The sequence below is a fragment of the Cygnus atratus genome, chromosome 5, assembly GCF_013377495.2.
Source record: "Cygnus atratus isolate AKBS03 ecotype Queensland, Australia chromosome 5, CAtr_DNAZoo_HiC_assembly, whole genome shotgun sequence".
Taxonomy (NCBI): domain Eukaryota; kingdom Metazoa; phylum Chordata; class Aves; order Anseriformes; family Anatidae; genus Cygnus; species Cygnus atratus.
Window position 1 is genome coordinate 27,511,699 of NC_066366.1, and position 26,579 is coordinate 27,538,277.

At 35.0% G+C, this 26,579-nt stretch overlaps 1 protein-coding gene across 7 annotated transcripts in view; it reads left to right on the forward strand.

Moving 5' to 3' along the window:
- Nucleotides 1-26,579, forward strand: part of GPHN (gephyrin) — a 287,073-nt gene that overhangs the window by 197,279 nt on the left and 63,215 nt on the right. For 4 of the 7 annotated variants that reach the window (XM_035539773.2, XM_035539774.2, XM_035539777.2 and 1 more), the window contains one exon: nucleotides 11,612-11,668. The exons of the other annotated variants lie outside the window; for them this stretch is intronic. In XM_035539773.2, the coding sequence (XP_035395666.1) occupies nucleotides 11,612-11,668 (57 nt within the window). The remainder of the gene's footprint in view (nucleotides 1-11,611; nucleotides 11,669-26,579) is intronic. 7 annotated transcript variants of the gene reach the window in all.

Sequence of the window (26,579 nt, forward strand, 5' to 3'; positions counted from 1 at the left end):
ATCTAAACCTGTTTTCTGCCTTGCCAATATCGTCTCTCAATGGCTTATCTCTTTGTTTCAGTCTGTTACTTGGTTTAGGCTGTCTTTTTTACCTGTTTGGGTATTCCCAGAATTTGCATGAAGTGCTGTTATCTAAATAAACTACTAATACGTGTGTCATCAGAACATGTTTTTTCAATATGTCTTCTGCTGTGCTTTCTGATGTTTCCACAGCCATATGTTTCCTTTTGTTCCCCCCCCTTTTTTTTTCTACTAATCTTAATATCTGTTAGCTATTCAAGGAGTATTCTTATCAAAAAGAATATTTGTTGAATTTACTGAAGCAAGCTACTTGCACACAAGGGTCCTGAAGTCATATCATACTTTCACAAGTATGCAGTATAAGAATAGTCCATTTCATCTGCACATGCAACCCGAAGTGCTGCAAAAGTGGTAGTGCTCTAGCAGCAGCAGCAGCACGTATGTGTTTGCCAGAACCAAAACTGAAATTTAGACTAGGAAAGCTATTTCAAAGCATGCATGTTGCTGTGGTTAACGTATCATCATTAGTAAAAGTTCACTGGTTCCATCATAGAAGTAGGTAACATCTAGCTGATGCAAGATGTGGAGAGAAGCAGGAATCTGAAGCATAGACATTGCTTTTGCCATGGATTTTGGAAGCACGAAATTGCCTACGAGTTGTACGTTCTTTAGCAAGCATGCTAGCAATTTCTGAGGTTTAGTTTCACATACGGTAAGGTTTTTTTGGAAATGGAAGTGTTAAAAGTAGAAGGAACCTCCTGCTTCAATGAATCTAACTCCAATTTCAGATAGTATGTAAAACTATTTAAGATTGTAATGTGTAATACCACATAAAAATGGTAAATTAAAAATAGATTTCCTCTCTCCGCTGCTGTCTCCAAGCTTGTTTTAGAACCTAACTGACCTCTCATGGGTCGGTCTACACTCAGTTGCTTTTGTGTCGCTGTTGGCCTTTAGCTTAAATAAAGCCAGTCTTTTCTCAACCGTGTATTGATTCCTCAGGTAGGCTTATGAAGGGGAGGTATAGGAACTTTCAGATTTCGTTGTTATAAATGAACTAAATCAAACTCTTTCATTTTCATCCTTGAAAAAAAGACAATTTCCGTGTGCATCCAGCAATTGTGTTTTTACTTCTGTATGTTCCTATCCTACTGCTTATAAAAGCAATTGCCTTGTCAAAATTAATACAGCTTTAGACTAATTCCCAATGATTACCATGCCTTTTTTCCAGTTACACGTATTATCATCTCAAATCAAAATTCAGGAAAGGTATTCTTTTGCATTACCTGAATTACCTTTGATCTCTTCTCAACCTCAAATGATAATATTTCTACCTCCCCTTTTTTTGTTTGTTTTTATTTCTAAGGAATCTTTTACTCCTGATTTTAAATTCCATTAAGTCCATTCTGTACTTAGCAGTTTCTTCCCTATACAAGATAGTTTCTTTTACTTTTATTTCTGCCAGGCTTTCTGTCTAGACCTTGTAGCCTTCTTGGCATGGCTTTTTGATTTTGTCCACAAAAGAAAACAGAGTCAAAGTATTTCAAGAATTTATTTTGGCTGTCTGTCAACATATCTTTAGACAGAACGGTACTTTTGCAAAAGGCTAATGAAAAGTGGTCATTTATCTCTCCCTAGGCAGATAAAATTGTTCTCTGTTGATACAGAAAATACATTTTTCAAGACCAGTCTTACTTGAATTGAGGACCTGTTCACTTGGTATTTATTGCATCCCTGTTGAAAGTACTTCTCATTTGAGATCTAATCTATCTTCATGCAGTCAAGCAATTAGGCAATTTCATTGTAGTATAAAGCAGTGAAGTCTGATGTGATAACAAACACAACTATCCAAAAAGTTAGCTGTTATCTAAAACACAGATTGAGCCTGAATCCAAGGCTCATATAGACTATTTCTTTTAGAATGTGAGTGCCAGCATCTCATGGTTTTGTGTGGAGTATGCAAGATACCTTATACAAGACATAGAAGACTTGAACCTTATCTCAGTTTTGATTTTTTTTTTTTTTTTGTAATGAGTCTTTTAAATTGAGGTCTTGTTTTGGGTATTCTTTTGCCAAAGGAGATAGGCTTTCTCTTTTACAAAAAGTCAGTTCTTGGAGTCATGTTATATGTGCAATTACAGGTCAGCACAGCAATCTGTCAAGTGAATATAGTAATTCATCTATTTGTCTTTCCAAGACTGAAAAGGCATTGTGTTTTAGGACTTGGCCTGAGTGATTGCTATCAGAATTTGAGAACTTTTATAAGCCTTTTATTTTGTAATTAATATAAGGTCTAGGTCAGTGCTTATACAGCTCTGTATTGTGGAATTCAGCATATGCCAAGTGCATTGCCTGTATTTGAGAAAATTCTTATTTAGTTGACTTGTGCCACTTTTTGTTTAGTAGAATATTGATCATAGGTTGTTCTCCATGGTTTAATTTTGTATATGCAAGAGGAAAAGGAAGAAGGAATTGTAGTGCTCCAGGGAATTGTCCCGTTTTGAACATCTGTATTCTGTTTTTTTGTTTCTTGAAGACAGTGTAAGAAAATAGTATTTACTTTTTTCTGAATTTATGCATCTGTAAAATTAATAGACTGTAGCAGCATAAATCTCTGATTACATGTTAAAATGTGAGCTCAAAATTGTATGACCATGAAGGTATTATCCCATTCACAGTTACCTCATCGTGAGGTGTTAGAATGTGTTCAGATGATTAATAGTAATGGCAATGATTCTAATGAATTCCCTAATTTATTAAACTCAAAATTTATCCTTAACATCTGAAATGAGAATTGTTTGTATTGGGGGTTGGAGTTAGATGATCTTTAAGGTCCCTTCCAACCCGAGCCATTCTGATTCTGTTTTGCTCACCAATTTAGTTTAATTTTAAAAGACAAAATATGCATTACCTATTCAGAAGGAGCATTTATGAAACATGGAATAGAATTTTATTTCTTTGATTAGGCTTCAATAATATATTTGCTAGTTTGAAAGGAAATAAAGGGGTTATTTATCTATTCCTGATAACTTTCTCAGTAGCATTGCATATTCTCTGACAATAATTTCTGTAGGCATTTATTGATACTTAGATTTACTGAAACCTGCATATATTTCAGTGAAGAGCTTTTTATTTAAACTTGCAGTAGTGGTAACTGTAGGAAGGTATTTGTAACAAAAGTCTGTGACAAATTAGGGATCCTTAAGGTGAGAATTCAAAGCACCTTCATTTGGGACATATTTCTCTCCAATGACTACATTAGAAACTGGGCTTCCTATTGAATGCCTTATAGTAGATTTATGAAGGGCATCTGATAACAAACAGTAACAAATTTGGCAAGATTTCAAGCCAACAGCTGTTGGCAATCTCTATTTTAAATTTGCACCATCCATTGCAGTTTCTTTGTTAAGCCTGCTTTTTTTCCTTTTTTCCTTTTAAAATTACTTTTTTCAAAATGTGAGGAGTACCTTTGTGCAAGGAGCCTTAGGCATTGGCACGGCACTTCTCTGCAATACTTTGTTTGCTTTGGGAAGTTCACAGTGAGACTTCTTGGACAATGGTTTCATTCAATCAGGGTGAACAGAGATTGACCTCAGCCACTAACCACTTATGGTCATATTGTTTTAAGCTTCTGCAAAGTGAATTGAATCCAGGATCTTCCCACTTCAGCTTTTCAAGGTATCATTTGACTTCTTGAACTATGTATTTCATGTAGCTTTAAGAGGTGCACCCCTTCCCAGTATCCTTATAAACCCATCCACTTCTCTTTTACAGTCCAGCTCTTCAGGAGGTGTAGATGTGAGGAAATACATGTGACAAGAAGCTTTACACAGGTTTTCTAAACTTAGCCCTGCCTAGCAAAAAGGATGAAGTACAGGATATTACAGATATTTGAAAACAAACCTTAAAGGCACTTGACTTCAAAGAGTTTTACTCTTCTTTTTGAAGTCCCACTGGCCCATCTATTTTCATACAGGTGGGATCTTCCCTTGTGACACTAAATGCTAATGCAAACATCTCTCAATTTTGCTGTTAAAGTGGTCAAAGAGAGCAAATTTCTTAGCTGGTTTGCCTAATATTCTACCTGTCCCCCCATCAGGTCACTTGTGAGTGACTTCACTGATGTGACAGCTTTCACCATGACCACCAAGGTGTCTTTGATAGAAGCTAGCTTATTGTCTAAAATGTTTAAAGGACACTGTCCTCTATTGAAATATGAACATCCCTATATACGCTGCAGCTTTTAGAATTTCAGTTCAACTTAGGGCAACAAGGCAAAAGAGCTGCACATTCCGAACTCAGTTGTCATTTTGTAAGAACTTCAGAACTTACCGCCTAGGATTTGCCATGTTTTTATTTTTTTCTTAAACACGAACTTCTTCCCTGCTTGCCCATACAGATTTCTGATGTATGCAATAAGCACTTGTTTTTCCAAAAGCTGCACCAGGAGAATGAGGTGCAAATTCAGTTTTCATTTGTGGGGAAAGCCAGAGAATAAATGATGCTGCAGGTACTGGGGGGAACAATACATGCCAGAAGCCAATGAAAGCAAGCCCAAAGGTGGGGCTGAAATGGGAAGATTGAAAGTATTGAACTGAAGAGAAATCTGATGTGAGGGTTGAGTGGTAGAGGTCTGGTATAGAGCAGGGGTGTATTTGTGGCTCTTGAGAGATGAGGCTGCAGGGCTTAGAGGGGTTTGGAGTGGTAGGGAAGTGGCCTGGAGGCAGGAGGTAGCAATAGCTCTATGAGACAAGAAATAGATATGGTCAGGAAGACTTGGGAGAAAAGTAACCTTCAGTCGATAGAAAGGGTTGCGGAATTTTTGCCGTGTGGCAGGAGAGTTGTGCAATTGAAAGCTCTGGGACAAGCTGGATCTGGAAACCCTATTGTAATACTTGTTTATGTATATGAGCCCCCTCTGTAATAGAGTGAAGCATAAAGTATTTTAACTTGTTTTGAATCAGTTTGCTTGGATGAACAGTGTAGTCTCAAGAGCAAGCAGCTCTGTGCAGGCTAACTAAGCCTTCTGATCTCTAGCATCCTCTGAAATCAGCATGAGCCTTATGTGTGATTTCCATACTGTCCCACTTGGACCATGCATGCCTCTCCCAGGAGTAGCCATTCTGTTCTGTTACTTGTCATTTATAATCTCTTCGTGGCATCGGCAGCATAAAGTCTGTGTATTTTGTTAACTGCGTAGTGAAAGTAAGGATCTAACTTTTATATGCCTAGAGGTCCAGTGTAAATGAGTGTTAGGATATTAACTCAGTGGGAATAGTGGCATAATGTGTAATGCTTGTATTTATTGCAATCTGTTTTGCCCTGGCTGCACATTTTACCTATCAACTTTTAGCATTGATTTCTCACCATTAAATTTCACAGAAGTCAATAAATATTCCTAAAGAAATAGGCTGCCACATGTTAGTATAAAATAACCAGTGTACCACAAAGTCTCCTGTGTAACGATGTGGTTACGTTATCTTTGCTGTTATGTGAGTTAACAGAGCATTGATCTGGTGGTGATATTCATATACTGAACTGCAAAGCTGTGAGAGTGCATTACTTTGTACCACTGATTTGTCCACCTGCAGCATGTTTATTCCCGTGTCTGCACATGGAATAGTGCAATAGCAGGTAGTGTAAACTAAATGTGTGACAGTGTGATAATGATGTTTGGTTGGCATCCATTAGCATTCATCTACATTATGTTTTTGTAGCTTACCATACCCAAGAAGGGCAGCAACCCTAATAAAGCATTTATCTTATAGTGCAGTATAATGCATAGAAGTGAATATGTTTACTGGGTGTGAATGTATATCTGCATTAAGGTAGTGTTTATTCCCTTTGTTTGAAAATACTTCCCATTTATTTAGGAAGCTTCAGCTAATTGGTGTTTGCCTAAAACTGCAAAAGTGAAAATCTTTTTCATGTGTGAGTGTAAAAGATCTACATAATGCATTTTTTAACATAAAAGGATGTGACTTGCTGCAATATTAAAAATATATTAATCTCTTTGTTACCATTCAAAACTACTCACTTGATTACAGCATTTTTCTTATGAAAGAAGAAAATTGTAACTGGAGTTCAGATATCTGTATCAGTATTTTCTGCTCTTGATCAGGCAAGCAAAGGTAGTACAAAATATTGCTCATATCAGTATTTTAGGATATAATATTTGGATGTTGGCAGTCACAGTCCCACACGTCAGATTGGTTGACAAGCATTATGTAATTGCATCACTAATTAAAATTACTTCTCGCCAGCTACTAAATATGGACAGCTTATTCCTTGTTTCTGGGTGTCACTTTATCTCCAGTTAGTTCCATACTATGAACTTCAATGAACCTTGCTAAGGGTCAGAAAAATCATCCTCCATCTTCATAAGATTTAATCTCCTTTGGATTCACTTCCCTTCAGTGATCTGGCCAGTACATCAAGTTTTTTGTTCCTAGCCAACTGATGTGAAATTGTTGTCCATTGGGTTATATTTCTGAGATACATGTTTCTGTTAATATGAACTGTGTGAGAGATTTCAAGAACATTTTTCTGAAAAAGAATAATGTAATAGTAGGCATAGTATAGCTTTTATGGTTTCTCTTCATCAACTTGACCACCTTCTTCTCTAGTTGAATGCACTGTATCATCTGGAGGAATATCCAGGCTTTGATAAAAAAAACTGGTGATGGCTCTGAAGTATCCCTGTTCCTAATATATTATGTTCTTCCAGAGCCTATTTTATGTGAGGGCTGTTTCAATATATTGTGATTCATAATTAATTTATCTTCTGTAAGTTTTTTATGTTTTTGTCTTCTCAATGCATTCATCTTTCAGATCTTTTTAATGTTGTTTTTATATATCCACCTACTTTTTCACTGAATCATGCAACTTCTCTTGAAGCAACCTTGGACTGGAGAATGGTTCGCCACGTTGTTATTTTTCCATGTTCTACCTTTCTCACTTGAACAGCCCTTTAGGGAAAAAAAAAAAAAAAGAAAAAAAAAGAGAGAGACAGAGATTTGGAGTGTATTTTGAAAACCTGATGAAGGAAGTGGTCCAGCAGTGACAGCAGGAGCATTGTATGCGCAGTATGTATTGCTTTAGATTTCCAAAACTGATCATCCCCATCTTACCCTGATGCCCGGTGTTCTAAGATCAAACAGTAACTGGAAGGAATTAATGGCAGATAAAACTGGAAAAACAAAGAAAGTCGTCTTTTCTCATAGCATATGCAAGCATGTTAAAATCACTGCTTCACAGCCAAAAATCTGTTTTAAAAAGGAACAACTTCATAAATATGTACGAACAGTATGTGTAGTCACATTGACAAATATGATGCAATTACACTTCATGAGTTAGGATTCAAGAGAGGATATTCACACCATTTATCTTCACAGTCCCTAAGGCAACTAGGTAAGGAGCTCAAGGGAACCTTAAGTTAGGTGCAATGACAAGGAGTTATTGCTGCAGACTAATGGGGATTTTTTTTTTTGTCTAAGGAACAAGAAAACGTTTGTTGGCGCAGCTGTTGGAATATGTGGGATAGCACATATGACAAATGCAGAAATGTTTATTTGTAAACCCAGTGAAATAATCAAGTATGATAATATTCTGCAAATAATGCTAATAGTTTTCTTTACTTACCATTCGTCACTGATCTCTGAGGTAGTGGTCAAGCGGGAGAATAGCTTTTATCTTTTTCTTAGGTGTCCAGCAAATAACCTGAACTAGGTTTGGATGCCATGTGATATAATCACTTGATTTTGATTAACTTGGTTCCAGCACTGCATATCTGAACCACTGAATACGGAACTTAACATCTTTTTAACCAATGCCGTAAAGAGTTTCCATTGCTAACGTTGCATTTATTCAGTTTTGGAGTTAAATAAATGGGTCATATCAAAAAGGCTTTGACAGGATGAACTGTGCATGTATTAGCCAGGATTTGGGAAAAAAGTCTAACAAGTTCAGGCTTGGGTGACTGTGGATATGAAAACACACTTGTGAAATCTCTAGGTCCTGCAGAATTCTGATTTCTTTGTCAGAAGCAGTAAGCAGGAATAGCAAGAACAGGATGCATTATCAGGAAGTGGAAGGAGTTTGAGATGGACAGTGCTAAGAATTCTGCTGTTGTGGAACTCCTCCTTTAAATACACCCAACTAAAGCCAGAACTTCAGATTAGCCAGTGGTTTGGTTGTTTGTCCTTTATGACTTGTGACTATATCAGATGGTCTATATAAGTTCAATGTTGGGCTTTGTAAATTATTTTTACAAGAGTAAAAGCAGGGGTAAATATAAACAAGTAAATTTCTTGTCAGCACTATTAGAAGATAGAGGAATAGTAATGAAATGTATATGAGACCTCTGCTTGGAAAACATGAAGTGCCTGGTGTTTGGTACTCAAAATTTTCCTCTTCTAGCAAGTCCATTGAGCATATTTGAGCACTCTTCTTTGCTCACTGTTTGGTTCTGGTTTCCCAGCTTCCTAAATTTTCTTTCAGTGGCTTCCTGTCTCTCATCATTCTCCTGTTATAATTCCACCTTGTTCTTCAGAGATCAGGATAGGGACACCTGTAGCTAATTCTTAGCTCTTAACTCCTACTGTTATTCCTTTGTGAATAGGAAAGAGATGTATATATAATGCATGTCTTAACTGTCAGTGTATTATACCCTGCCAATCTCCCAGGACTGTTTCATGCCAAACACCTTTCTTCCTGCATTAAATGGATTATCTTCATTTTCCTTTTTCATATTGTTCCAAAACCCTCAGTTCTGTCAGGTAAAAATTTGACAATAGCTACTTAGTGTCACTCCTGCCTCACCTCTTTATCTACTCATTTAGCTTGTGTTGTGGTATAAAAATAATAAATAGCAATCACAAAACCAGAGGTTCAAAGATGTGTTTTCAGTTTCACTGTTCAGGCTCTTATTGTTGGACCTGCATTTTGCTTAGAAGGCAGGATATTTTTTTTTTTTTACTTTACAAATGGTTAATAGAAAAATCAATGGACTAGTTTTTAGATCAAGTTACTGATGGGGATAGAAGTATATGTACTTTTGATTTAGAACACTTAGGTGCACAATCTTTCATTCTGATCTTTTGTAGCTACAAGTATTCATCTGTGATGGCTTCCTGTGTGTAGCTGAGTGTCTGAAAAATGAGGAGTGTGTAATCCATGGCCATTTTCTGAAATACTAGTTTATCAATCACCTTCTAGAACTTCAGACAGGAGTTGACCAGAGATAAGGATACACCTGCATTCCTTTCCATGGCATTTGCCATGACAAAATGTCTTTTTTTTTTTTCCTGCTCTCCCTTGCCTTCTTGGTAATACCCTGTTTAACTCCCAGAACATATGCAGTATAGTTTGTGCAATATTCATATAATTCTGATGCATCCCATGAGAAGCATCCAAGTTCCATGCTGAACTATTTCAAGGTTCCCATAGAAAACATGTTACCATGCAAATTGACTGTGCTATGAATGTAAAACAAGAGTTGACCTTATTTCCTTTAAATTTATATTTTCAAGCATTTATAATTTCATTGCTTACAATGTATAGATTGTGTACATATTTCTCTATATATTTTGAAGAGAGAAAGCGTAAATAATGTCAGTTATATGCACCTGTCATATCTCCCATCTCATTTCTGACTAAGTCCTAAATCTTCGGCACAACTTCAGCAGCCACACTACCCACACTGGTAAGTAATAGAAAAAAAAAATCTTTTTCCCTGTAGGACATGCAAATTGCTGCCACTTGAAACTTTTCCCCAAATTTCCATGATATGTAGCATTTTTCCTAATGTCCTGGTTTCATGTTGTTATGTAAGATTAACAATATTTATTTTTTCTTATTGTATAGTTCTCAGTTTTCAAAGCAAAATTGAAAACATTATATTTGAAAAAGGCTTCAAATTAGTAGCATGATTTGTTGTTTTACTTTATTATGTCTTATTGTCTGGGATTGATAATATTTCAAACAGGATATTAGGCCGCCTATCTTTGCTCTAGCTCCTGTCACTTTCTTTTCGAATAAGGTTCTCTTTTTCCTCTTGAGGGTGGGTGATTTTTGGAGAAGGGTTGTTTTTTTATGAAAAAAAAAAAAGTAGCAAATGGGTTACAACTGCATATCTTTCAGCTGAATCTGTGTTCTAAAGGAGATATCTTTTTTAAGAATGAAGGTTTGTTCTCGATCGCTGTACTGGAATTGCTTAGAGTTTGTTTTGGAGTCTCATCAAAATTGTAGAGCGGGTGTTTCACTTGAGAGTTCAAAACATACTATCGTAATGCAGTAAAACTAGGGAAGGAAAGCAACAACTTTCATAAATGTTTCCAGTGTAATTTATTAGTGCACATCCTGTCAGAACTGAATATTTAAATCAGCAATATATTGCTTAGTTGCATTATTTTCTTGAGAATCTAGTACAACTAAAAAAAGAAAGTTCACTGTGTTTTGCATATGGAATTTTCTAGTTGTCCATTGGTGAGATAAAAACAAATAGTAGCAATCTAACTTTTGCTTTTGCTAGTGTGTCCTGGCCAGCATAAAGCATAGTTGAATTTCCATAGTTCATTCAGTCTCTGGGTTCCTTGCTGAGATTTCTTAAAGTAAAGAGAGTTAGTGTGGTTCGAAAGGTTTTACCTCAGTTGTGTGGGACTTTATTTTGCATACTCTGTGAAACAACCATCAGATAATGGAAGCTTTCAATTCAGTCTTGATGAAGACTAGCAAGCGAAAGGATATCCCTGTATCCCTAAAGTAATTTTTATTGTCTTCTTCCTCTCTAATTCAAGGACACAACACAACTTTATCAGTAAAAAAGTTTTATTTACTGGATTCAGCAATTCTGAAAGGAGCTCTTGATGTAAATGAATGTTTTATTTTGTGTGCTTCTAGCAGTAGAAGGCCTTTTGAGCATCTACCTCATTTGTTTCTTCCATCCTCTACATCATCTAGGAAAAAATCTTACATATTAAAGGAAGAGTGATCAGATAGGAGATATTGGTGATAGGTTTATACACATTGTATATTTAAAATAAAAACTTAATGTTGGTCTGGCATTAAAATTTTCTGGTTGGGCAGCATATTTTTTAACTGGGAAACTTGATAGCAGTGGCTAAAATCTCTAGGCCTGGGTCAACAGGAATCTGTATTGCATTCTGCCAGGTATCAGTGATGATACTTGTTATGCCTGATACTCCCAGTTATAGCATACTATGATCATATGATTTGTAGAAGATACAGGGTGTTTTTTTCTTCATTTAGAGTTTTAGGACTTCATTATTCTCCATATCCAAATCAGATAAGTAACATGTATTCATTCATAAATATTAGTGAATTCAGCATGCAAAATATGTGCCAGATTGGTAATATATTGAAAATTAAATGGTCAACAAAGCAAGTTTAAAATGACATGATAAAGCATCATTTATTTCAGAAATGAGAGTCTGTGTCTTTGTCCTCTAGAGGTGTCTCAGAGAGTCAAATTAATGTCTTGCATGTACTGCTAACTGATTGTGTGGAAATTTTTTTAAGTTCACTTTTTCTTTATTCTTCTGTCTTTTTTACCCATCTTCCCCCATTGTAGCAAATTAGACGGCCGGATGAAAGCAAAGGAGTTGCTAGTAGAGTTGGATCCCTCAAAGTAAATATGTTTCTAACATTTATTTTGAAAGTTTTCTTCTATAGCCTACACTTTTCCTTTTGAAGGGGGAGGTGAGGGGAGGGAGGGAAGGGGCTTTTCCATTTCTCACCATCCCATCATTTTTATTTCAGTATTCTTATTGCTGTTGGGTCACATTTTGTTTGTTTCTGTGCTACACATAGAACAACCTACAGAAGGCAGGCTGCCAGTTTGTAAGCTTTGAATGTCACCACAAATACAAGATAGTAACAACTTTCTTGATGTGCCTGTAATTTGGTGATCATGATTAAACCACTTCTCTGATCTATGTTATTTGTTGTCTCTTAACTGCCTGTTACATAGAGAAGTGACTTACTCATCTTCAGACTACTGCTTCTCATCTTAAAAAAGTGATTTACCTCTTATAGTGCTCACACTTCTTGCATTTAATTCTGCAAAAGACCATTACAGGAAAGTTGAATATTTCATCCATATCTAGCCTTTAAATCAGGAAAAAAAAAAAAAGAATAAAGAGGAAATGAGAGAGATTCATGTGAGATTAGTAAGAATGGAGCCACTGTTCTGCTAATAATTAGTTCCCTTTTCTGCCTTTTTTTGTTTATACAGACATATTCAAATATTTAGAGCACTTAACAGGCAGATACCTAAATCAGTACCCACCCATGAATAGTGTTACACTCTAATAGATGGTTTAAAACACAGGACATAATGTATACCGAGATGCTGGTCACATGCAGTCCAGGCCATTCTGTTAAGATTCCATCTCAACAGTTGCCTCTTTCAACCACCCAATTTTTCACGTTTTTTCCACGTTATTTCCTTTTAGCACTTTCTGAAGCGCTAACTAATTCATTTTTTTCTGCACTCTCCTTGCCTTTCCTGCCTTCTTGGTTTTTGATCTTCTGTTTTGTTTTTGTATGTGTGTGTATTGCCTTTGTTCCAGGACAAGCCATCCTCTCTGTTTTCTAATGCTGCTCTACAGCTGCTCTTTGTGAAAATGTTATTTCACTGAGCATAAAGAAGGGGAGGGGAAAGATTAATTAGGCACCTCTTTCCAGTAATGACACCATTTAAATTGATCTCAGAGTAGGAAAGGAAGCCAGTTACTATTTGCTATATAAGTTATTTCTGGCAGCATCTGTAGCATTCCTCACTGTCTGTGAGGCTTTAGCTTTTCATCTTGTGTTTTGGGAAGAGGTTTTAGTTACAGTGTAGATGAGAAGAGCCCTGTATATAAATGAGGCACTGCTTCAGTGGTAGACATTCAGTACCACTGAATGTACTTGGGGGAAAAGACAAGACAGCCACAGTTTCTATTTCAATTTTTTGAAAATTATGTATGTAATTACTGTGGCCTGTGCATTTTAATGGGTTATCACATGCAATTCTATATGCATATAACGCATATGTATAAGATGTAGCTTACTTAAAGGCTGAGATTCACCTACTATGTTATGAACATCCATTGATACCTAATTCAGGATTCTTATTTCTGTGTCTGACTGCCCAAGATTTAATTTCACTACCCAAAATATTCATTTAGACAAAAAATCTTACATAAATATCCATACAGAGAATGGGAAATCATATCTGAGGTTCCCAAACATGAACATTTACCCCTTTGTGATGGAATTACATTCTAGAACATTGCCTTAACAATAAACAAGCAAATAAACAAACAATGTAGTGGATATTCAGACGCCGTAGAATGATCAGGCCCTTGATTCTTTTTTTATTTTTTTTCCTGTACTGAAAAAAAAGAGCCATTCTAATCGAGTAAAAATATCTTATTTCCAGTTTCTGAGTTTACTGAGCTTGTATATCTGTGTTGTTGAAAGCACTTTAATGTCTTGAAATGTTTTACCAGAGGCAGTGAGAAATGTGTTATGCTATGATTTATTTAAAAAAGTAAAGCGAAGAACAAAAGAAAAAAATGACAAAAGAACAGGTTGCTTTTTCAATTCATTTTCTGATGTTTACATGTAGCTCCATCGAAAGCTGGAGGAGCTCAGAGATCACCTAGAAGGCAATGTCAAAGGATGCTCTCTCCGAGTAAATGTACGATTTCACTCGGTGATCTGTTTTTTTAAAACTTCCGCTGGCTGGTAACACCAAATCTGATTGGTTTGTCCTCTCATGCCCATCTTTTTCCTTTCTCTCTCTTTTTCCCTTTGTGTTTTCTTTCTTTTCTAGTTGGGATTTCATTTTTAATGTGTTTGAGAAACCTGACCTAATTGACAGGATTTGTTTAAAAGAACATCCTACTACATTTTAATGAATGCTAATCAAACTGCTTGACTTTAACACCAGATAAAAAAATCTCTTTCCAAAACTGAAGTTGTATGTGTAAAATTTTCCTGAATATTATGGTTTAGCAACAAATAAAATAGATATCCTTAGTTTAGAGGAGAACTGTATCTTTTGCCTGTGATTGATAGCCTTAGGTGAACTGAAAACTATGGCTGACCTAAGGTAAACCAAAAGCATGTATTTTTGCATTTGCCCCAACTTTGCCTTTAATCTTTTTGGGTCCCTACATTATCTCACAAAATAGGTTAGTATTTGGTTCAGTGCAAGCTATGCAAATTTAGTTGGTTGTTTTGTTAGCAGACTCCTCTAATACAAAAAACTGTGCAGCATATGTCTTATTCATTGCATTTGTTCTTCAATGAAAAAAAATGAACGTGAAAAAAGGATCAGGATCTAGCTTATCAGTCATGATACTCCCGTAAAGTTAACCATTTTTCACAGAAATATTTTAAAAAGCTAGTCAAATATAATGTAACAATACAGGCACCGACCGGTACCTTGTGTTTAGTATTTCACCTCATAAGTTCAGATCAGCCTTTCAGCAATTAATTCAGTAGAAGTAATAGTTTAAGTGACATAATCTGATGCATAATGAAAATTAGAAAAAAGGAACAGTTGCGAGCATAGTAGATGTAAAAGTTATAGCCTTTTATGCCTTTGAACATCCATCCCGTGAAGATTCTCAGAATAAGTTCTTTAGATTCATGTTCTGTTTGTGTCTTCCATACACTATGACTGTTTTCATTATTCTCAATACTCCCATTCTGATGCATAATCCACCATGGTTATGTAGTGAAAGATAATTTTGATAATGATAATGATTTGGTAATTTTTACCCCTTTTGGATGCCTTTGCATATCCAGCTATGTATCTGACATACAGCTGATTTCCACTCATTGTCAAATAGAAGTCCCTGAGCTTATTTATGATCTTTCACAGTTCAAATACAAGGAAACTGAGCTGCTAATACATTGCAGCATTCTATAAAATAAATTCAGTGAAAACACTGTATCTTTTCAGTGGCAATTCTTCCAGAATTACGTTTTTGGGAGAATAAACTGTGATATTTTAGATTTGGTGACATGCTAAATTTCTTAGTGATAATCAAAACAGAGCAAATCCTTTATTTTAGACTCCTCACTCTTAAATTCATGATTTAGTACTAGTGAATAAACATAAAGCCAGAAAAAAATGCCATGAGACATCGTACTACAAAAATGGTGGTTTAGTCTCACATTATTCCATAGAATGTCACATGGGGAAAAGTTTCAAATTAAAAGCTGTGACCCTGTTAACTGTAGATATTATGAGAACTAATCAACATGAAACTGTTCTGTTCCTTTGTGCCATTTTATCTATTAGGTATCCATACCCTACACAGTGTCGTTAAGGAAGTCAGATCATGAGCTAAGAAGCATTTCATATATTCTGCATATGCCCTTTAACTTTCTTAAAACTTAAGAAACAGGACACATTGCAAGTATAATAACATAATTAAAATCTGTTGCTTTTCACTGCCACTGTGATTTAAGCTGTAATATTGAATGTCTTAGATAAGGCAGCATTTTAAAATGCAGTATACAGATGCCTGATTAAATAATAGAATAAATCCTTCATAAACAGTTGACAGTTGGAAAGAAAATAATGAGGGATCTGTTAATAATTCATATTTAAAATGCTTTTCATGTCTTCCATACTGTTTTTGGAAAGGGGTTTAGGTGTAAGTTGTTAACTCTCCTACAACGTAGCAAATGTATTGAATGGTATGGGAGGGGGAACGTATAGTATCTGATGGCCAGCACCATAAGTGAAAATAAAATGCTATTGCACATTTGTGTATGCTGTTAAGGTGGAACCTTTGTTTCAGAATGAATTGCAAAGACATGTTTCCCACATTAAAGTCAAAGGCCATTAGAAATACGTAGGAAATGGAATTCTGCAGAATACCCCAGATTCCATTAAAAGATTAGAAAACGTGCCAGATACTTAAAATAATATTGCACTGAAAACATGCATAAAAATTTGAGTTAGTTAAGCAGTCTTGGGGGGATTGAGTGATTATGATTCTAAAAAATTACTATTAATATCAGCAGTAATACATAGTCGTTTACAAAAAACGTTATCCTGACCTGATGTCTTACCGTCCATCTCTTCTTGAGATCTTCACTCATCTTCCTTGAAGCTTTTCCAGTTCTTTCCATGGCTTTAACCTTTGAACCTCCCAGAGGCCTGTTTTTGAAGTTGAACTTCAATATTGTTTTCACATTCCATCACATGGAATTGTTGGCATTCCTGTACATGTTCAAATTAATGCAGCAATAGGAAACAAAGTGCATTAGCTACTGAGGTGATCAACAGTGAAAGAGCTGACTGGTTGATATTTTAGAACTCATAATACCTGCCTAAAATTGATACCTTACTGAAAGTATGGAGAAGTTCAGCATACAGTCAACAGAACAGTACTGCTTCAGACTGTGGTCTGAAGATTGTTTTTGTTGTTGTTGTTGTTGTTGTTTTTCTGTGTGTGGAGGCTAAGATTCACTTTAAATGCAAGTTTTAATTCTGCATAAATATATTATGGAAATCCTTTCCATATATATATATATATATATATAAATCTAAATACAGAAGTTCTGCACAAAGTTTAAAGTAATATGTGAAGCAATTTTTGTGTGGACCTTGACCAGAATAGTTCCAAATCAAAAGTTCTGGGTTTAGCCAAGAAAAAAGCTCTCAGAATTCATAGCAGAGACCAAATTCTGTCCATAGATTGTTTAATGAAACATGGAATCATTTTTCATATAGAGTTGTGTCTCACAAAAACTACATTCTCCTGCATGCGGTGTTCTATCTTATTTTAAGTATCTGACTTCTTTGATCACAATGAAGGATTACATTTATAGGGCTTTTGTTCCTGGTCATAATATTCCATTATTAAAGATCTGAGTCAAGGTAGTGTGGCCCTCAGACAAATGACAAATTGCTCTTGCAGCCTTTGAACAGGTGCTCAGTTGGTGTAAAATAATTCTCACAGTGGGGAATTTCTGTGACTAGCAGAAATTAAGTCCCCCTTAATGTGAATGTTCGTGGGGAAAAAAAGCCAAGCAGCTCAAATGTTAGCACATTATCTTCATCAAACATAATATGGAGGAATTGTCAGATAGTGTATAAAACGAGGAGGGATGCCCCCTCTCTCAAACTGGAGGAAAGAGTCAAAAGATCAATCACAAGACTTCATATATGACAACAGGTTGGAAGCAGAGTAAGTGATAGATTGCAGGATCATCAAAGGAGCTTGCAAAAGTATTGACATTTAATTTTAACAACAGAAGCAGTACACTTACAAAATACTGAAATCAGGCAGATGCTCAAAAAAGGAGACAAGTTAATGAGACAGCAATGGCATAGAAATGATCAGGAAATCATAAGTATTCAGGAGATTAAACAGTCTCATTGTGTGATCCCATTGAAAATAAACAGCAGTGACTATGTGAAGAATTGTGGTATGTGAGAGTATGGAACTGATAAATCCTTTCCTGAAGACGAGATCATTTTGAGACTAGAACAGTTGAGCATACCTTCCATTTCATCATTATGAAAAAATGACATAGGTGAATTCAGTGTCTATACATGTGTGAGTAAGAAAAACAGAAATTGGAGTGAGTGAGATTGAGGGAAAACTATGGGGAGGGTGCTGTTTGAGCACAGGGAGAAATAAAATATACAGGTATCTTAGTGAGGGGAATATTATAATTTGTTTCTATATCACTGGAACTATAAATAAGAAAATAAGGAATAATTTGAAGTGATTAAATATAATAAGAATACTATTATTAATTTGGAATAAGACCAAAGTTAAATGGTAAGTTTAGGCTAGATATTAGTGAAAATACAGATAATTAGATCACAGAGTAATAGCAGTCCACTTATAGTAGATGTCCAAGAGAAGATGAAAGAGGTGCAAAAGTATCTAGCATACCTCTTGTAAGTTAGTGTGGAGAATTGGCAAGATAAGCCAAATTCTTCCAAATTTTGTGCAGTAGAAGTCTAGACCTCCTTATCATTGCTGTTTTGGTTTATTTAGTTGCTGATGCTTTAAAAACTGCTGCTGTGATGTTTCTTGCTCCTACCACATTCTTTGTATCCTTACCCTCAAATTCAAGGCTAATGGTTCTTCTTCTTCCATGCCATTGCAAAACAAAACATGGGAACAACGTCTGGACATTATTGACGAGAATCTTGCTTGGAGACTCATCCAAAAGTCTTAGGTGAATAGCAGAACCCCTGTTCTAAGCAAAAACACACCTTATCTTTCTTGCAAAGCATTCAGAGCAGTCTTTTTAGAAATGTTTCTTGCTTTGTATTTGGTTGAAAGGGGTTCTCTTTTTTTTTTTTAAAACAAAATAGACTGTTAAAGAATAATACTTGATTTCTTAAAACTGTGTTTTCTGCTCTATTTTTCTAAAGTAATTTTCTATTTGTGACCTAACTCTTCTGCAAACCATCTCACTATACCATGTTCTCATAAGAAAATGTCATCAGGTGAAGAAAGTAGCGTGTGTATAAATATTTAACATGTGAAGTCATTCAGATTACATTAGTAATGTTACCTAGTTAGAGTAAATGACGTGTACAGAATACCAGAAAGGAACAAAAATATTTTCAGTGAGAACCTTAAACATTTTTATTGAAGGAAAAACAGCTCTATAGAAGTATGTAATGGAGACAAGTGCAAAATTTTCCTGAAAGGGGTATTTTACATGTCAGTGAAGAACTATGAAATACACATTTGAGTTTGAGGAATGTTCATGAGCGACTTTTTATGAGTATCATCTTCTCTGACCAGTTCTTCATAATACCTAAGTCAGAAAGTGGTTGCTAATAATATGTGGAAATTCTTGCTGGGTTCTTTACCATAAATGTGTCTGAAGTGCTGTACAGATACTAATTTTGCTGAAATCTAAAGAAGTTTTGCAGGGAATTCTGGTACTTCATTTTTCCATCCCCAGGAAAAAAAAAAAAAAAAAGAGGAGATTTTTAATGCATTTATAGGAACCGTGTCTTTTTAAATTTCATTTATTAGGCTGTTTTTAGTGTTTACTGCCAGTTGTGATCAGATCATTAATATAACAAATGTAAAGGGAAAAAAAAAACAGACTACTCTTTGTAATTAAAACAGTAAATATTTTCAGCCAAAAATATATATATATATATTCATATTTATGTTAGAAAAACAAATGCTATGAATAATTAGAGACTCCTTTTTTAATATTTGAGTTATGTCTGATCTAGGAGTGGCTTACTGGTATGGAAAAATGTGTATTTCATATAAATAAGCAAAGCGTTTCCTAAGCAATCGGTAAAACTGTAGCGTTACCAATTAACTTATGTCTGTGCTGAAAAGTTTTGACAGTTGACAGTGTCCCTCAGGAATCACATCTGTTTACGTTGCTTAGAGACATAATCTGCAGATTTCTGCTGACCTATATCTGGCCATTAGTCATTTAACTTTGCAATTTATTCTGGTTTTTGGGGCACTGAGTTTGAAGAAAAACCTACGTTACCAAAGTGCTGGTTCTGAGCATCTAAAAACATAAAGATATACAGGGAAGAAAAAGGCCTCTAATGTGTTTTCACATTGTACCTTTGCAAAGTTAGAATAAAAGTAATGTCAAATCGAAGAAATTGGTAAAGCTTCATTCTAGAATACCTTACTGTCCTAAGTATAGTTTTCTAGTCATGTCATCAATTACATAGAGTGAGGATTGACACTTTTCTTCAGATTCATCATTAGTTTTAATTACTTTATAAATGCAATATGTTTTTTTTTCTTTTAAGAAGCTTCCACCTTAAAAGGCATAAATTTGGAGTTTCTGAAATAGCTGGTCGTGGAAACTTAATGAACCCCCTGCTACTATCTCAGTGCTGGAACCACCCATACAGAAAACCTTCTGAGACCCTTACTGTGCCACCATTTCTTTTTTAACAATGTTTTCTTTTCCCCACTGCACAACCAGGCTCGGCTCCCTTCGTGCTCATCCACCTATAGTGTTTCTGAGGTATACTTTGCACGTGTTCTCTCACACAGTCGACCTGCTCTCCCATCACACTTCTTTGGTTTTATTTATTTTTTTCTTTTTTTGCATTGCACTGTGCACAAATGGGGAAAAATCAGCTTGGGGGGCAGACTTTGCATGATCAACCTGCAACCATGTTCAGCGTGGTTTTAAAATCACTGTACCAGTCTGGGACCACCGTAATGTATAGTCCAACGAGACAACAACTCCGTAGCATAAAAACATAAATTATTTAATGAAAGAATCTTTAGTTATCTGTTACATTAAAAAGGAGAATACTTTAATAAAAGACTTACAGATGTCCAGATAGCAAGATGCAGTGAAACTGGAAGGACTCTGTAAAAATGGCCATCACATTACAGTTAATTTCTAGTCTAGATATGGATTGCTTAGGGATATATAAATTTCATTATTATTTCCCAAAAATCCCGGCTTGGTCCACTGCGTGCCCAAAATACATATATTATTGTAAATAATTCCATATCAACTTCACTATAGTCTTCTATAATAACTTATAGTACCAGCTTAGCAAGATTTGAAAAGAAAAATATATTTTATTTTAATTAAGATTTAAAAAAAAAAGATTATTTATGACTTGCTTTTCACACCTTGTTTTCAGGGGAAAGATACTAAGATAAAGTAGAATCCACAAAGTCATAGGATAAAATCAGAATTTATGAAATATTGTCAAATTAGTGCCATGACCCACTATGTAAAGTTTAGCTTTCAGCTTATAATTGATTAATGGATGAGTATCAAAAAGGTGGACTTGAGATTTTCCATAATAATGAATCAATTTTGAACACAGAGAGTTAATTTATTCTGTATTTTAAAAGAATCCCTTAAAGTTGACAAGATATCCTAAAAAGAAGAGAGTTCACCCTATCTCATACTATTGGACAAGTTCTAAACTTGATGTTAATGTATAATGGTAATGTGTATCATACAAAACGCAAACATAAGGAGCTCACCTACTCAGTTACTGTGTCCCTAAGCAGGATTAACTGTGTGTAAGCAATACCTTGCTGATACGCATCTAACTTGTTCTCAAGAGCTTCACTCTCTCACGCAATCATTCCTAGTACTTCTTTATCCTTATTAATAAAAGGTTTTATAGTTTCAGTGTATGAACAGGCAAAAGATCTTATAAAAAGTTTTTGAGAAGAAAAATGCTTATCAAATTTTCTGTCATAGACAGATAATGGCAGTCTGGCTTTACCAGCAGACAAGTTGTTTTAAAGATAATCAAGTATATATTCTTAAAGGCACCTGATATGTATATTGCAGTTTGGGCCTCATTACTGTATTATATGAACGCCTTGCTGTTTTCATCATGATTATCATCAAAACACCAATATGGAATAAATAGATGATACTATACTCACACACATACCAAGACACAGCATTTTTTTTCTAAGCTAATGCAAGGAGCAAGAAATAAAATCTAGTGCTTACAGATGCAAAACAAATGCCATCTCCACTTGACCAGTCATTCTTCTGAATGATCTATATGAAATTTAAAAAGCAGCTGTGGATCAAATGGCATTCCAGCTTGATGTCACATTGTTTCCCAAGACTCCCACTGTGATAGTTCCCTCCTGCAAAAATGGTCAACATTCTCTTTGAAATTCTGAAGGAAATGTGCCACTTTCAGAGAAATTGCACTCTTGCTTTGCCTGCAACTTCAGCCATTTGTCCTTTTCACATTCTGGAGGCATCACTGAAAGAAACACAAACAAATGCTTTTCTTAGTGGCTTGTCAATCAATATATACAGATCTCATTCTTGATCCGATTCCAAAAACTATTTAACCTTGTCCAAAGCTATCAGGCTATAGTACAAGGATATTACCTGGATATTATCCCATAAGGGATGTGTAGTGTAGTTTATAACTTTATAAAAGATTCGTCCTTCAGAAATACAGCTTAATGTCAAGACGTATGTGCAACAAAGCTTACTTAACTGCTGTCACCTGCTATTATTTTGTAAAAAGTAATAGGCTGCAGTAAGTTAACAACCTCCTGACTTCTAATTGATATGTTAGAAATTCTCTTAAATTAAGATATTGTTAAATAGAGTCCTAAAAGCCTGCTATTAGGTTTGATCAAGGGTAAGAAAAGGATTGGTTTTGTATTGCATGTCTTGTCAGTGAAAAAAAAAGGACCACACTCTTGATAGAATTCCAGAGTTTCTTGAGTCTACATGTATTTCTGTTGTTCTTATTCCAAGCAAATATTTTTCTTAAGCTGATTCTTAAGCAACAGTTTCAGAGCTTCTTAATTTTTTCATGTCCAAGTTATCTACAAATAGCTTTGGACCTTCAAAGAATGCCAAGAGCACATAGACAAGAGAAATGGAGTTGCAGTTCAGCAAATGTGCCATCTGAGAGGTAGAGCAAAAGACAAAATAAAAGATAACTTGATCTAAACAAGTTCTGAAACCTGTTTTCCAGAAATAGATATTGCAGATTCATCTTAAGGAACTTTCTAGTAATTTTAATTTTTGAGAAAAGCTCTGGAATTGGGTGCATTGGCAATCTTAGAACCAAGGTAGACAAAAAGGAAAGTGAGTATACTATCAGGGAATTTTTTATGCTGTTACATAAAATCAATTAAAGATCTTTAATTGAAGAATTAAAAGATCTTCCAGCAGAAGACAAAGGTGGGTTCTGTATATTCTGCATTGCAAAGAATTTGAGATGGAATTCGCTCCCTAATTTTCTAAACAGAATCTTCTTTGTAGAGGTGGTTTTCCATCTTAGAGTCCAATAATTAGAAAAGGCATCTTTTCACTGGTTCTTTTTTTATTTCATCAGTTACGCTGGTGAAACTGTGGATGTGGTCAACTGGGTGACTTGAGAGAAATGGGCAGAATTTTTTTTTTTAACTTCTACTTACCTTTAGGTACAGAAAGTTTTTCATAGTTAGCTGAACTTCAGGCATTATAGGGTAGTAGTATTATACACTTACCTACCCTCAGTCAGCAACTTAACAATTCCACTTACCTAGAATGAGAAGCTGTCTCTGGTTTAAGTCAATTAAATCAAAGTGAGTTTCTTTAAAAAGGATTCCCTCATGGCAAGAGAAGTAAGAGCTTTAATGCTCAAAAATGGTGTAGCAATATAATATAAATTCATATTCTCTTTGAATTTCATGATATGCAATAAAGTTTTTCCCCCCTTTCATAAAAGCCTGTTAGCTTTATGCTTGTAATATTTGTAAGTGTTAGCAGGAGTACTTAAATGATCTTTCTAAGAGTGGAGATATTAATTAGGAATGATGCCAACTTAGCACTTGTACAGTGTAGTATGTCTGTAATACATCTATAATTTACTCTTTATCCAGTAGTTACAAAACGTAGTAAATTTAACTTAAAAGCCAGTAAGTAGTTCACTTAAGAAATCGGTTAGATCAGATCATCTTTACATCTTTCATTTTTGAAGTACTTTGAGTTCAGCGTGTATCTTAAAAATGCTGTTCAAAATGTAAAACTGACTGACCAATGAAAGAAGGTCCATAGTATCCTAATTTGTGTAATTACTTATAGGTAGTATTATGCAATGGCCCCATTTTTTATCTTCATTTGTATCTCAGAATTTTTATTACCGACATCAATCTCTCTCTTTCTTTCCCCTCCTCTCCTCTGGCTTCTGCATGTGCTATGTGTTTGGCTAAAAGCGTAATGAAGGAAACCTATTCATCTGCTGACTGAAAGTATAGTGGCAGCAAAATGTTTACTGCAGAGCTATCCCTTGCTTAAAAAAGAAAAAAGAAAAGAAGGGTTTGCAAAGAAGACACTAAGGTCTGTAGCACGTCACGAATTTTTTTAGGCTCATTGAGTGGTTAGAACATGATGCCTTGTGTTATGAAAGACCTGCAAAGTTTTATGTTATTTTTCTCTCCCACAAAGTAAATTATTTCCAGAAAAACAGTTTTGGAATATGTATTCACTGCATACTGATTAATACGATTTGACTGTATACTTAACATTGTTAGTTACACAACAGAGACTTCTGTATCCTTACCTGATAATACAAGGACAGAGGGACCAGTACAGGACATTAAGTACCTGCAATATTCAGAGGGGAGGAGATACTGTTTCCTGCAATAGGTAGTTTGTCTGTTGAATTCACAACTTCAGAACTCCATTCAGAGACTGCAGGAAGATTCTCAAGAGTTCTAGGTTAAAGTATTCTATATATTTTATATAAAGTGTATATTACACAGCATTGTAAATAAACAAATCTTGTTCTTTAGAGTTGAAGTCAGGTAAGAGACTGTTTCTCCTTGTAATTAGGCTACTTTGAAAAGAAGTCAGTGCTGCAAGACTGAGAACTGCAATTCTGACTTTCAGGCATTTACCACCAGCATAGAATCTAGAACTGAATTTTAGGTAGAGGCTTTTAAGTACCACTGTCAATACCTGCGGTAAATCTGCACTGCTCTGCACAATTGGTTTGAGTATGGGCGGACCTTATATCTTAAGGGCAGAGAGGACTGTTTCTGACAGTCAGACTTAAGAGCAACCTTAATGTGGTAAGCCCAGCATTTCAGATTTGCTGCCTATCTGCAAATTCTGCATCCAGGACTTAACAAAAAGCTTTTCTGTCTCTCTTACACTACTAAGGTATGATAGCTTCCTTGTGCTGGCTTAAGACTGTGGCAGCCCCTTATACATCATAGTCCTTTTGTTAAATTGGATTTCTTACTCTTTTTTTCAAAAATACTTCTCCCTAGGTTACTAACCAGTGAGCTAATGCAATTTTTGATTTAGTTTATTCAGATATTATAACTCATAAATTTCCAGCACCACTTTGTCACGTAAAAAATTTAGAAGAATAAATTTGAGCACAGTAATTGACTGTGCAATTGTCAAATAACTGAGTGGTCAGTCAATTCTTAAGTACCAGCAAATGCTTTAATGTCAGTATTGTTTTTATAATTATGGATTTACTGTAATTGAAAGGAAAATTCTAAGTGAACATTCACACACAGTGTCCGAACCATGAATTGCATATTGTTCAAGTTCTGTTTCTAGGACTATTCTTGAAGATCATTAGTACAACAGCAAGAAAAGTATGACATAATCGTAAGAAAATGTAGGTAGATGAAATACCATATGTAGTCTTTAGACTTTCAGGTATAATGAGGAAATTATATGGGTTTGTTATTGGTCAGATTATTAGGCTGGTTTTATATCCAGTATTTATGCCCTTGTTTTACAAACTATTTTAAATGTGTAATGCATAAACTTGACAAGAGTGGCCCAAAGTTTATATTTTTCAGATCAATTAATTTCCATTTCTGTGATGCTATACCTTGGATAAGTGAGACAAAAAGAAATAAGTATAACCAGTTCCTCTCCACTCTCTTTTCTGTTTTCAAGCAGAAATCCATCAGATAGAGAATATGGTTCTAAACATCTGACATACATTCACTAATGCATTAAAGAAAAACTGCTTCATTAAGCTGCGTTTGCCTAACTCATTGCTTTGTGAACTCTATGGAGTTCTCCCGTGGAGCTGCTCTTTGAACTTTGAAATAATGTTTTTCCAAGTTAGCTCTGTCTTTATCGGTGAAAAATTCATTTTCATTCATGGTGAGGTTTTCATTTTGTTTATGGATACAATGTTACTTAATGTGTCAGCTGTGTCTTTAACAAGATCCTCAGCTTGAAAAGAGGAAAAATATCATGAAATAAAAGCGGATAAATATCTTGAGAAAAAAAATGTCTTTATGTTTCTGTGATATCTACAGCTCAAAAATGAACACAACAGAGCCAATAAAGATACACTAATCATTTGGGTTTTGTACAATTATACCGTTATGATGCAGTCATGCTTTTATGTGCTATATTTTTACAGTTGCTAATGGAATGGTGAGTTTTAAATAGAATTTGTAGGTTTTTCTCTTTCAGACATGAACAAGAGGTCAAAGTTTTCTATTTGGTAATTGATATTTAAAGAATTACTTTTTTATTGTGTTTTGCTTTGCTGATAGTAGTACTTTGGGCTTAAGAAAAACAAATGGAATAGGATTCTAACTTCTAGAGAAATATGGTTTCCTCAGGAAACTAAAATGCAAAACTTTATGAAAAAACAGTGATCTAATATCCTTTTTCATAGAAAACAGCATTACTACTTCTACCTTCATTCTTGTTATTGGGATTAGCAGCTGCACAAATATCTTATGTAGCATTCTCTCTGCCATACCACAATAGAGAATTATTCTTGCCGTAAGAACTAGATGACATATAAAGAAAGGCATGACAGATCATAAATGAAGGAATGGGAAATCTTCAGGTTACATTAGGAAGGAGAGTGCACTATAGCAGTAATCTGATCAAGGTGTAAGTGAATAATTTTGATGAATGTCATTGTACAGATATGTACAATACAATTCATTTTTAAAATTTCATTAACAAATATCTTCCTACATTTGTACCTGCACTTTGAATGCACTTAATGTTTGTTTATCCACTGTGCTACATCCCAAATTAGATCTATCAGTATTTCATACATTCAA